Source organism: Galeopterus variegatus, unplaced genomic scaffold (genome assembly GCF_000696425.1).
Source record: "Galeopterus variegatus unplaced genomic scaffold, G_variegatus-3.0.2 Scaffold131, whole genome shotgun sequence".
NCBI classification, from domain to species: domain Eukaryota; kingdom Metazoa; phylum Chordata; class Mammalia; order Dermoptera; family Cynocephalidae; genus Galeopterus; species Galeopterus variegatus.
The window spans coordinates 177,690-190,295 of record NW_007726242.1 but is presented as its reverse complement, the minus strand read 5'-3'; the positions used below and the strand labels follow the sequence as shown (position 1 = coordinate 190,295).

At 42.3% G+C, this 12,606-nt stretch overlaps 1 protein-coding gene across 1 annotated transcript in view; it reads left to right on the top strand.

Moving 5' to 3' along the window:
* The first annotated feature begins 247 nt into the window (after nucleotides 1-247).
* RGS7BP (regulator of G-protein signaling 7 binding protein) overlaps nucleotides 248-12,606 on the top strand; it is a 122,239-nt gene continuing 109,880 nt past the window's right edge. The window contains exons 1-2 of the mRNA XM_008588644.1: nucleotides 248-969; nucleotides 1,887-2,053. Of these exons, the coding sequence (XP_008586866.1) occupies nucleotides 805-969; nucleotides 1,887-2,053 (332 nt within the window). The 5' untranslated portion in view covers nucleotides 248-804. The remainder of the gene's footprint in view (nucleotides 970-1,886; nucleotides 2,054-12,606) is intronic.

Sequence of the window (12,606 nt, the reverse complement as noted above, 5' to 3'; positions counted from 1 at the left end):
TCTGATGACACTTTTCGTTTCTAATAATAGAGCAGATGAAGTAATATTGCAATTGATGTTCCCGAGTATTTGATTGGATAAATGCATAAACTGTGGAGGGAGAAGGAGGTTATATAGACGGATCACATTAGTATCCCTGTCCTATCAATGTACAGGACCGCGATCAACGTCAGCCGGACCGATTCCCTGCGTCTGCCAGTCCCGCCACGGATTCATTTGGGATCTTCAAACTGACGAGCCCGTAGAGACGAGGGATCAAAGCAGCAGATTAGAGCCAATTGCCTGCCTCGGGGACGGCCAGCCCTTCCAGGCCTGGCGACGGTGGAGGGAGGGGAGAGACGAACCGAACGCCGCTGCGGGAAGACGCTGAAGCAAGAGCGACACCCCCTCCCGCCCCCCACCTTGCAGCGCAGGCTTTGAAAGCTGCTCCCCCATCTGAATGGAAAGTCGGAACCGCCGGGCGGCGCGTTCCTTCTCGCCCAGCCTTGCGATCCATGCGGAGAGGAAAGCGGTGCGAGCCCGCGCCAGCGCCCAGCTCCCGGGACAGGGCCGGCAGTGCTGCTGAGCAGAACTTGATCGTGCCCTTTCCTCGCTGCTAGTGGAAGCGATGCTGCACGGTACAGCCAGCGCTGCCCAGGCTCTCCTTCAGGCTGAAGGTTACCCACCCGCGCAGACAGCCCCAGCCCTGTGAGCGGCGCGCCGGTCCCGGCTCCGGCTGCTTGGCGGCGGCGCGCAGGGTAACGACCGGGCCGCCCGCGCCGGGGCGCACTGCATCAGCGGCTTCGGCTTGGTGGATGTGTATGCATGAGTTCTGCACCGAATGGGCGCAAAAAGCGCCCCGGCCGGTCCACCCGCTCCTCGATCTTCCAGATCAGCAAGCCCCCGCTGCAGAGCGGGGATTGGGAGCGCAGGGGCAGCGTCTCCGAGAGCGCCCACAAGACCCAACGAGCCCTGGACGACTGCAAGATGGTGGGTGAAAACTGCGCCTTTTTTTTTTTTTTTTTGGACAGGGGATGGGGGGAGTCGTGTATATTAATCGTTTGCTTGAGTGTCAGTCACTCCCCCACCTCCAGCTCCTCCATGCCGATCACGTGCACATGCACTATTTTTAACTCTGCAGTCCCCCAGATTCGGGGTGACACCTGGGTCGTAATGGCCCCTCGCAGAGAAGTGCCATGGCAAGAGTCGTGGGTGTCAGCGGCTGTAGATTGTGCCCCTACCCCCTCGAAGAATGGTGGTTGCGAAAGACACGGTGAACTGGCTCACTCACTAGGGAGGGTGGGAATGGGGAAGTGGGGGTGCTGCTTTGTGGGGAGACAGTGGCAAACAAACCCAAACAGAGCGCAGTAGGCGCTGCGGAGGGGACGGACGTTCCAGCGCAGAGGCTTTGTCCGGTCTTCCCGTCAGGCTCCGGAGCAGGAGAGATGCAGTGGCCAGCAGGAGGTGAATGGTTTCCCTGTTACACCCTACTTTTGGTCTCCCCCCACCCCCACCCCTTCCAGAGCAACTTCAGATCCATATCCTAATCGTAGCAGAGGGGAACGTCTATGCAAGAGTCCCAAGCACCATTCTCTGTTGGCCTGGGAGTGGCAGGATAGCTCTCCAAATATGCTCTTGCTCCTCAGAAACTGAGTCTGAACGGGTGGGTGCAAGTAGGTCTGGAAATAGAGCTTCCCTGGCTCGGCTTACCATCAGTGAAAAATAAACACTTGCCTTGGACAAAGAGACTTGCCATCTTTGTGCCTTACACTTTAAACAATTAGTAGGCTCCTTAACTGGAGATTTGGGAAGCTGGCTCAGGGGTCAGTGAAGTCCTCTGGTTTTGTACACAGAAATAGGGAACTTTCTGATACGTGTTTGGTGAAAGAAACTCGCTTCTTTTCCAGCTCGTCCAAGAGTTCAACACGCAAGTAGCCCTGTACCGAGAGTTGGTCATTTCTATTGGGGACGTCTCGGTCAGTTGCCCTTCACTCCGGGCAGAAATGCACAAGACAAGAACCAAAGGCTGTGAAATGGCCCGTCAGGCACACCAAAAACTGGCTGCCATCTCGGGGTAGGAGACTCTTGGCATTATTTGTAATTCATATACACGATGCATGGATGCTGAAAGAATTTTATGGTAGCCAAAACCTCAGAGATGATCTCTGCAAATTTGGAATTTTAACCAATCGCCCTGAGTTCAGAATTCTCCAGAGAGCTGTAAGCAAACTACAGACCAAACCATAATCTGAAGGCTGTGTGGTTCATATATATACTGAAGATTTTGGTTATTAAGTGATTTTTTAAGTTTAACTTTCAATATGCTAGCCACATACTGGAATTTGGGGCTTAAGATTTGGGGGAGGTATGTTTGGGCATCAAACTGAAGTTAAATCATAACGCCTCAAGATTATTTTGTCATCTGCTGCTGAACAAAAGGCCTGTGCTGTAGAGAAAAATCTTTGCTAAATCCCAGATTTACAAAACTATTTATACCATGAGATAAATTCTTATGATATTGCTTAAAATAAAGTCCCTAAAATAAAACCTTGGATATAAATTACTCTTTTTACCATGGTGATATGAAAGAGAAATTTTAACGTGAGAAAAGTTTTTTACAGATGGGTGAAATTCACAAATCTAAGTAAACCTAAACTGTTTTTGTCCCCCAAATTGTTCTTTTTACCACATTTAAAGATTCCCATGTTAAGTGATAAAACAGTGAGTGAAAACGTCCCTCCTGGGACCTCCTCATTCTTGATCTCTCAATATTGGGAGAAAAGTTAGCCTGGATTTTGTTAACAGTTCCTTTTTTCAAGATAAGTACTTAGAGCGAGGAAACCAGGAATTCTTACACAAATACATTAATTTAAGTGCTTAGTTCAACCTGGATATAGACATTATCTGTTTAGCTGTGTGAGTATGACTTTAACACTTTAGAAGTCCAAATTAGACCCACCTGATAGTGTTATAGATTGATCACTTGTAGAAGTTGTATCTAATTTACCTATTTGAAAGAATGAGTCCTTGACATCTTTAACGCCAATAATATATATAGTGACTATTACTGATATAGAAAGATTAGAAAGCCATATGCTGCCTCTATTAATAACTAGTTTACATTTGACAACAGGCATTTTATATCATGAAAAAAGTATACCATACTAATTTCCTCAAAGTGAGGGATAAGCAAAATATGTTACTAACCTATTTTATTTCATATAAATGTTGAAAGGCTATAACCCTTCCTGTTTTAACTGTTGGACTATATTTAACAGGAAGTGAATCTGCGAAGTGGAGGGAAATTAAGTGCTTCAGGAATGTGGGAATCCCCAGACAAGGGGAGAAAAAACAATCAGAAACATAAAGAGGAGTAGTGGTGAATTAAAAAGTCTAGGGCCGGCCGGTGGCGCATTGCTACAGTGCGCCGCTTGGGAGCGCAGTGGCGCTCCCTCCGAGGGTTTGGATCCCACATACAGACCGGTTCAGCTCACTGGCTGAGTGAGGTGCGGGTGCAGCACTGAGGGTTGCGATCCCGATGCCGGTCCCGGTCCGGTACGGGCGCAACACTGAGGGTTGCCATCCGTTGCCGGACATGAAAAAAGACAAAAAGGAAAAAAATAAAAAATAAAAATAAATAAATAAATAAAAAGTCTAGAGAAACAATGATTCAAAAGGAAAAGTAGGTTTGGAACAGGGAATTTTTAAAAAATAAAAAAAATAAAAAAATAAAAAGTCTAGAGAAACAATGATTCAAAAGGAAAAGTAGGTTTGGAACAGGGAATTTTATGTGCTGGGCTAAGGGGTAGCATTTCTGTAAACTTCGTGTCCAGCAGTGTAGGGTGGGATTACATCCAGGATCCTTTTTAGTTGGAACTCAAAATGAGAACATGTTCTAAGCAGGGAAGGTGAACTGGAGAAATGAATAAGTTCAATTCAGTCTAGTTTGCTATACACATGAAATCTGGGTTCTTCTAAAGGTTTAGGAAAGAAAGGGTCTGAAACTCTTGGCTAGAAGTTGAGTTTTGAGGATTTCAGGTGGATTTTATTTACTGCGTGGTATGTAGAGCAGCCCTTTGCTACTCGCCTACATGTTATCTGAGGGTTGAAGTTAGTGGGGGCAGTTTTATAAGAATTAGTAAGAAAATAATAGTGTTCTTAGAGCCTTGCAAAGATAAAGCCAACTTCATAATAATTCAAGTAATTCAAAGATATTATCTCTCTCATAAAATGCTCTAGGATAGCATTTGACTCATTTTCCCCCTTAAAATAATAATTAAATGCAATTTAACATTCTTTGAAAAAGATGACAGTAATATAAGGGAAGGAAATCCCTTTAAACCCTCACCATCTGGTCTCTATTAAAGAAGGACATGATTCCCTTTGGCGGAATTCCATTTCTGATATTGTTTTAAGTGGGTTCTCATTTCTAGCTTGGTATAAAGACTGGTAGGGAGACTGTAGGATTCACTTTGAAGTTTGAAGCAGATCTGAGCAAAGCAAAGCTTCTTGGGAATATAGAGAGAAGGACTGGATTTCTTGAATGTCGACTATTTGCCATCACGATCCAGCTAATTCACAGAATAGTCCACTGAGGGAAAGATGATTATTCTTATTGTACAAATAGGTCTCAGGGAGATTGAGGAACTTGCCCAACATCACATAGCGGAGAAGTGGCATAGCTTTGATTCAGCCCAACGTTTGCATGCTTCTGAAATCCATGCTGTTTCCTCTATGTAATGCTGCCATTGAAAAAGGCATACTGTAAAAAGGAACAAAGTATCGATACATGCTAAAATATGGATGAACCTTAAAAAGAATATGCTAGCTGGATGAAGCCAGTCACAAAATACCACATGTTATATGATTCCATTTCTATGGAATACCCAGAAAAAGCAAATCTATAAAGACAGAAAGTAAATTAGTGGTAGTGATTGCCTAAGGCTGGAGGTGTGAATGGGTAATCACTGCAGATGAGCTTGAGGAATCTTTTGGGGGTGATTGAAATGTTCTGGAATTGAACTGTGGTGATGGTTGTACATCTCTGTATATTTACTAAGAATCATTTAATTACACAGTAAAAATGAGTGAATTTTATGGTATGTAAAGTATGCCCAATTAAAAGTTTTTTTAAAAAATGGTATTATCACCATCACCATGATTAACACTTGGTCTTTTGCTGGCTTTATTCTTTTCTACATATGTAGCTTTTAATGACAGGGTATTGGCCATAGGGATGGGAGGGAAAAGAAAACCTGGCTGTCCACACTGCCTGACAGCCATCATAAAAATGGTATTATCACCATCACCATGATTAACACTTGGTCTTTTGCTGGCTTTATTCTTTTCTACATATGTAGCTTTTAATGACAGGGCATTGGCCATAGGGATGGGAGGGAAAAGAAAACCTGGCTGTCCACACTGCCTGACAGCCATCATCTATGCACCGAGGCTTTGCTCTGTGTGGGAATACAGGTGGGGGAAAGGCAGGGCTTGAAGGAATAAGTGAATCACTCACTACTCACCAGTCCAGACCACCCCTTCTTTGTCCACCAGTGGGCTTTGGGGCCAGAAGAGGGAGACATGATTGAAGGTAGACACAGTAAAAAAGATGAGGCAAAATAGAGAGGAAGAGAAAAACAATGGTTTAGAATTATACAAGCCACAAATGTTACCTCCTTTTCATCCCTGACCAATTGAAACAGTCCAGGAATGGTGGTAACCACAAGAGAAGTAAACTCAGACTGTTTCTCACTAACCGGCCCTGGGTAAGAAGGCCATGTTCACTGACACAGTCAAAACACTTTCTCAAACTCTGTTTAAATCAGTAGAAATTCGGGCACAGCCTTTTCTTTCAAAGTCATTAGATGTCTTCTGGACCGACCCGGCCAGGTGAACCGAAATCTCCTCTGACTGGCTTGATTTACCAAAGTTATTATACCTTTACAACTCTGTCTCCTAGATATTAAAGCTAAGAGGGTCTTTAAAGATCATGTGCGAGAGTGGTCCCAAAACTTTTTTAGCAGAAAATTCTTCCTTCAATCTAAATGTGGGAAATCAAACTTATAGGGCAGGTCAAAGTGCATTGCTCTGCACTGCTTGGGGCTGGGGGGCTGGGGATGCATGTGCAGTTTGGGTCCTGTCTCCTTGGACTTCTTTACCAAAGTGACTTCTGAGACACCTTCAAAGAATCCCTAGGAATCCATGGCACTTTATATTTGGAGTCTGAGAGTCAGAGGATTGAAGTGACTTTAGAGGCAACGTCACAGAGTAAAGATTTTGGAGTCAGACAGACCAAGGCTGAATATCATCTTTTATGACCTTGATGGAATTATTTAACTCTAACTCTCAGTTCCTTCCTCTGTAAACTAGTTCTCATGCCTGCTCATGGCATGAGAGGATTAAGTGAGCTAGGTGTGTAAAGAAGAGACCACGTCCCCAGCTTGTCCAATGGCATGCTGCCAGTTGGAGGCTACTCTAAGACTGGAACCAGGTCTCTTGCTCCCTGGTCTAGTGCCTGTTCCATCAACTGCACCACCTCTTCAAAATAAAGAGAAGAGCACAGCACACAAGATCGGGGTGATCCAGAGGAGCCAGCATCCTCCAGCAAACCCCAGGATTTGATGCTATGGCTGGTGAGCTGGTGGTTAGGATTCCCTTTCCTACGCTGCTTCTGTGGTGTCTGTGTTGAGCTGAATCTTTCTCACATTGCTACTGTCTGTTAATGGCTGCTAAAGAGAGTGAAAGTGTAGAAGGGTTTACTCCAGATCTTAAAAATAAGGTTTAAGTATGATAATGTCAGAGGCAGTATGGTGTGATGGGAAAGGACATTGCATAAAATCAAGTTAGACCTGGATAAAGTCCTGGCTTTACCACTTAATAAGGACACACATGTGAATTGATATGCAAATTGCTTCACAGAATGGTAAGTGGCAGTCTGGTATGCTGGACTGGCAGTGCTACTACTCACAAAGAAGTGTGACCTTGGGCAAAGATATTGTCTCTCTCTGCCTTAGTTTTCTAATCAGTAAAATGGGGTTAATAAATAATGGGACCAAATCATATGGTTTTGTGAGGATCAAGACTTAGAAGACTACCTAGCATAGAGTAAATGCTATTATCAAGTTCAGGTTAGTGTTAGCATTATTATTAAGAAATTTAAAATTCAGATTGTCAAGATACATTTATATAAAAAATATATTAATCCATCAAATATATATGTGTATTATATATATGTGTGTGTGTGTGTGTGTATTATATATGTGTGTGTGTTATATATATATATGCTGGCTGGTATGGGTAATGAAATATTTTTTAAATAAATACTTTGGCTGGAATAAATCTTTGTTTAACTTGGTTTCTTACATTATGTTCTGAGGAATTTTCTAGGTTGAAGATTCCCAGATGGCTATCAAAAGGAGTGTTGTTGAATACCTTAAAAACAATATGGAGATGTAAAGGTTCTAAAGTAGTTAGGTTTAGAAATATTTTCTTTGTATGAATCAGCCTAGATTCTTCATAAATCATGTAACATTTACAAAATCTTTTGGCCTAGTTCTGGTATAGGCTGTGTGACATTGGGCAGGTCTGTTAAATTTCCTGAACACCTAAATGAGAAGGTTGATCTGAATGACATCTGAGTCTCCTGGCTTCATCATTCCAGTATTCTATGTTAATTCATGTAGAATCACATGGACTTTGTTTACAGAACTGAGCTATAAAAATACAAGCACCATGCAGGAAGTTTGATGATTGAATTCCAGAAATGATTTGTTGGGATCTGAACATACAATATTCACAGGAAGAATCGTAATTTCCTAATGGCTTTCTGGACCAATGTAATGAATATTCTAGAGATCCATAGCCACAGATTTCAGGTTTTTGCCTCCAGCAATGATTTTTCTGACCAGCCAGGTCTTTGTTTCTCTCCTTTTCTCCTGCCGTATCTCTTCGTGTTGTTTCTTTTTTTTTTGGCCTGTTTTGGTTTTGTTTGATTTTTACTTAATTTTTCTGCTGTAGTTTTTTCTAGTCCTGCTTCTAGCCGGTTTCTTGTTCCTACCCTCGTTGTGCTTGCTGGGAAGTCGGGAGGTGGGAGGAGAGGGAGAATAGAGAACTGCAGCTTAGTAATGTCCCTTTCAACACTTGGGCTGAGACAGCAGCAATTACGTGGGGTGGTAGAGTGCGGAAGAACAGCCTGGTGACCACGGGGGCGGCTCTCTCAGCTTTCTTTAAGCCACATGATGGAGGATGCCCTAGGTGGGCAGTGACAGCCTCTGCTGTTAGTAAAAGAGACCTGTGGTTGGCAGCTATGCAGCCTGGTGACCACGGGGGCGGCTCTCTCAGCTTTCTTTAAGCCACATGATGGAGGACGCCCTAGGTGGGCAGTGACAGCCTCTGCTGTTAGTAAAAGAGACCTGTGGTTGGCAGCTATGCCAGGTCACCCACTCTGTCCTTTATTTTCCTTCCTGTTATAGATGTTTTGCTTTAAAATTTTTAACTCTCACTAATCGTGAAAGACAAGTTATGTCTATACCAAAACAATATGCTTCCATAAAGATAATGATGGAAGAACAATTCTCTATTAGTGTGCTTGGGCTGCCATAACAAAGTGCCACAAACTGGTTGGCTAAACCAACAGAAATTTATTGTCTCACAGTTCTGGAGGCTGGAAGTCCAAGACCAAGGTGTCTGCAGAGTTGGTTCCTCTTGAGGCCTTTGCTGTTCCATGCCTCTCCCTTAGCTTCTAGTGGTTTCTGAGTAATCTTTGGTGTTCCTCGGCTTGCTGAAGCATCTCTGCCTTCAACTTCACTTCTGTGAATTTCCCCTTTTCACAAAAGTCATATTGGATTAGGGGTTCACCCTACTCTAGTATGACCTCATCCTAATTTAATTAATTATACCTGAAATGACCCTAGTCCCAAACAAGGTCCCAAATAAGGGTTAAGACTACAATATATGAATTTCAGGGGTGGCAGGGGGACACAATTCAACCTGTAATGAATTCCCTTGACCCATCTGCAGTAGAATGCATGCTTTGGTTTGTTTTCCCCCAAGTGGAGGTGGGCGGCAGAGGTGGAGTTTTGCCTGCGACTATCTACATATTCTCCCTACACTTTCACACAAAGATGTCCTAGAGCCCAGTGTTTTATCATTTGCAAGATTACAGCTTATATTAGGAGTGTAGTTTGTGGCCATGGAATAGAATGTTTTCTGTGTGAAATGAATATGTTCACAAAGGTACTGAGTCTCTAATATGACAAGCATTTTGCTCTAACCAATTTAATTTTACTGGTATCTAAAGGTGGAACAAAAATCCAATTGTGGGAGAGAATATTTGGGAGAGGAGGTAGAGTGTCTGACAGTCCACACATGGGGCATTTACTTTCCCTGGTGTGCATGGGAGAACTGAACAGGTGCTAGTCCCTCAGTGGTGCTAATAATGTTGCTTAAGGACCATAAGCATACTCTGGAGGAAGTGACAAGGTACTGACTCACACCAAATTAAGAGTGTTACTAGCAGCTAAACTAAATGTGATATGGAATCTAGACAAGTATTCTCCCATTGCCTGAAGTTTAGACTTTTTGTATTTTGAATAGATCTAATGACTTTCACCTTGTTGCAGTTTTCTTAATAGATGTTTCAATTAGAAAGAATTTTAAATCTAAAATGAACTTTGGAAAATTCCTCACACTTTATTTTTTATACTATGAAGTGCAAGAGAGCAAGGCTGCGTTTCATTCATCTTTGCACTTGAGTGGCAAGCTCAGTGATATGTGCAACTTGTTTGCTCATTCAGTTTACTTGGTATTTTAAAAATCTATTCTTAAAAGAAATTGTGTCTTGATATAGACTTTTGTATGAATTGAGAGATTAGTTTACATTTTATGACATTTCTATTACATTTGACTTTTTTCTCTGTTTTATAACTCTAAAACCAATATGTTTGTTTTTAAATAACAGAGGACTTGAAGTCCTCAGATCAGTTTTTGAAACATAGATTCACTATTACAATGAATCAGCAAGCAGTGTATATTTTAAAGTTACTCATAATTATGTTTAATTTAGGTTATTTGATAAAATATCTTCATAATATCACTCTGTTTGGTGACTTTATATTATATAGTTAAACAATCATTTTCCATTGAGATAATCTTTTAAAACTATTCTTTAAACCTTTAGCCCTTGAGAGCTTAGTTGTCTCATCCCAGAAAGATATCTGTTATATAAAACACAGCTCCAGAGCAGTAACTATACTGCCTGTTTATTTCCTCTGCTTTACAAGATATGACTAAAAAAAAGTAAAACCTCCTGAAAAACATTTAATTGCTTGCCTATATGCATAGATATATACATAAATACATACTACATACATAGATATATACACACATACATATAAATACTAAACTTATTTGTGAAATCAATTCTTGTTAGGATAGCATCTGAGCCTTTAAAGAGAACTGATTTAATGAGTAAATGTTTCCAACCTAATGGGAGACTTTAGATACAATCAGGTCAACAAAAATCAACTTAACATTTGCAACTGGAGATACATATGTAAACTGATAATCTACGCCAATTTAAATGAGTTGGAGAAAAAGGGGGAAATACATACTAACCCAGAAGAAGCCAAACACCTAGTTTATTGTTCAGCGACTAAGAATATTTTGAAGTCGCCTCACCCTATATCCCATCAGTTACCACATCCTATAGTGTTTTATCTTTTTCAGTGTCTATTGTTTTTCTTCTTTACTTCCTATTTCTGTGGGCACCCTCTTTGTTCCGAAATGTATCTTCTCAGGTCATCAACTATCGTGCCTCCTAATTGGTCTCCTTGCCTTCGATCTATCACCTTTTCTCTTCAATTTATTCACTAGATCCAGACTAATCTTCCTAAAACACTCCTCTGATTTTGTCACTACTTTGCTTTAAAACTTGCAAAGATTCCTCATTGCCTAGAGCAGGGTTTCTTCAAATGTGATCCCTAGGTTGTCTGTATCAAATCACCTGGGGGTGCCCTTTAGCCCTAAAGAACCAAATCCTGTGGGACACGAGGCCTGGATATTAGAAGTTTTGACAAGCACCACTGCATTCTGCAGGAGATTCTTGAACATGCTACATGTGAGGCCTGTCAGCCTAAAGCAGTGATTCTCAACCTGGGCTGCACATGGGAATCACCTGGGAAGCTTTAAAAATTTGCTGATGCTTGAGTTCCATCCCTAGAGTTTCTGATTTAATTAGTCTGGGATTTAGCCTGGGCACTGGGATATTTTTAAAAGCTTCCCAAGTGACCATCTGTATCAAAAGGATTATAGTTGGCTACATTTAACAAAAAATTTGAAGTAGCAGTTGCTTAAACACACCAGGGTTTATTCTCTCACAGAAAAGAAGCCCTAAAATGGACAATTCAGAACTGGTGTGGTGGCTCCATGAAACCACTATTCTTGTCACCCATTCTTAGTTGATGACTTCCATCTTCAACCTCACTTTACGATGCAAGATTACTCCAGGAGCTCCAGCTGTCAGTCCAAGTTCCAGACTAGAAGAAGGAAGAAAAGCAGAAGGGCAAAAGGCCACCGTCCCAGCTGGGTCAGCTCTCTTTAAGCACTTCCAAGCAAAACTTCTAGAATCACATCACGTATGCAAGATTACTCCAGGAGCTCCAGCTGTCAGTCCAAGTTCCAGACTAGAAGAAGGAAGAAAAGCAGAAGGGCAAAAGGCCACTGTCCCAGCTGGGTCAGCTCTCTTTAAGCACTTCCAAGCAAAACTTCTAGAATCACATCACGTGGTCACACCTAACTGCAAGTGAGACTAGGGAATATATTCTTTTCACATTGCCGCCTTAAATAAAATAAGGACTTTATTACTAAAAAAAAAAAAAAAAAAAAAAGAGAGAGAGAGAGAGAGAGAGAATGGGTACTTGGAAACAACTAATGATCTCTGTCGTGGTATCCAACCCATATTCATGGACTTCTCTTTTACCACTTAACTTTCAAACTCTTGACTTCCTCAACATGGTCTGTTTTTATTCCTTAAGTACAGGACAACCCTATCCTATCAGTCTATAGATATATGGTTTCTATATGTAAAGGCATACACGTTAGCCAGTATAAGAAATAATTCACTCTCCTAAATGTCAAGGTCTTACCTGCAGTCTCATTATAGTCTGCTGTGCTCCTCACACTGAAAACCAGAACGGAGAGAAGGGTCCCAAAAGGAGTAAGAAGATTTTGCTGCTTTTAAACGGGCCCATGGAAAAGACAGGAGGTTCATAAACCACTTGGAAAGTCAGGAAGTTAGGCAAGGTGCCTTTGAAAGGATTCAAGTATAATTTTCACAAGACAGTATGTGAAATGGGATAGGGCCTGCAAGGAGTATAGGTAGTGGTACTCAAGAAATCATTGTTTTAGGGCCGGCCCAGTGGCGCACTGGATAGTGCGCCGCTTGGGAAGCGCAGCGGCGCTCCCGCCCGAGGGTTCGGATCTCACATACAGACCGGTTCCCGCTCACTGGCTGAGCGAGGCGCGGGGGCAACACCGAGGGTTGCGATCCCGTTGCCGGTCCCCGGTCCGGTACGGGGGCAACACTGAGGGTTGCGATCTGTTGCCGGACACGGAAAAAGACAAAAG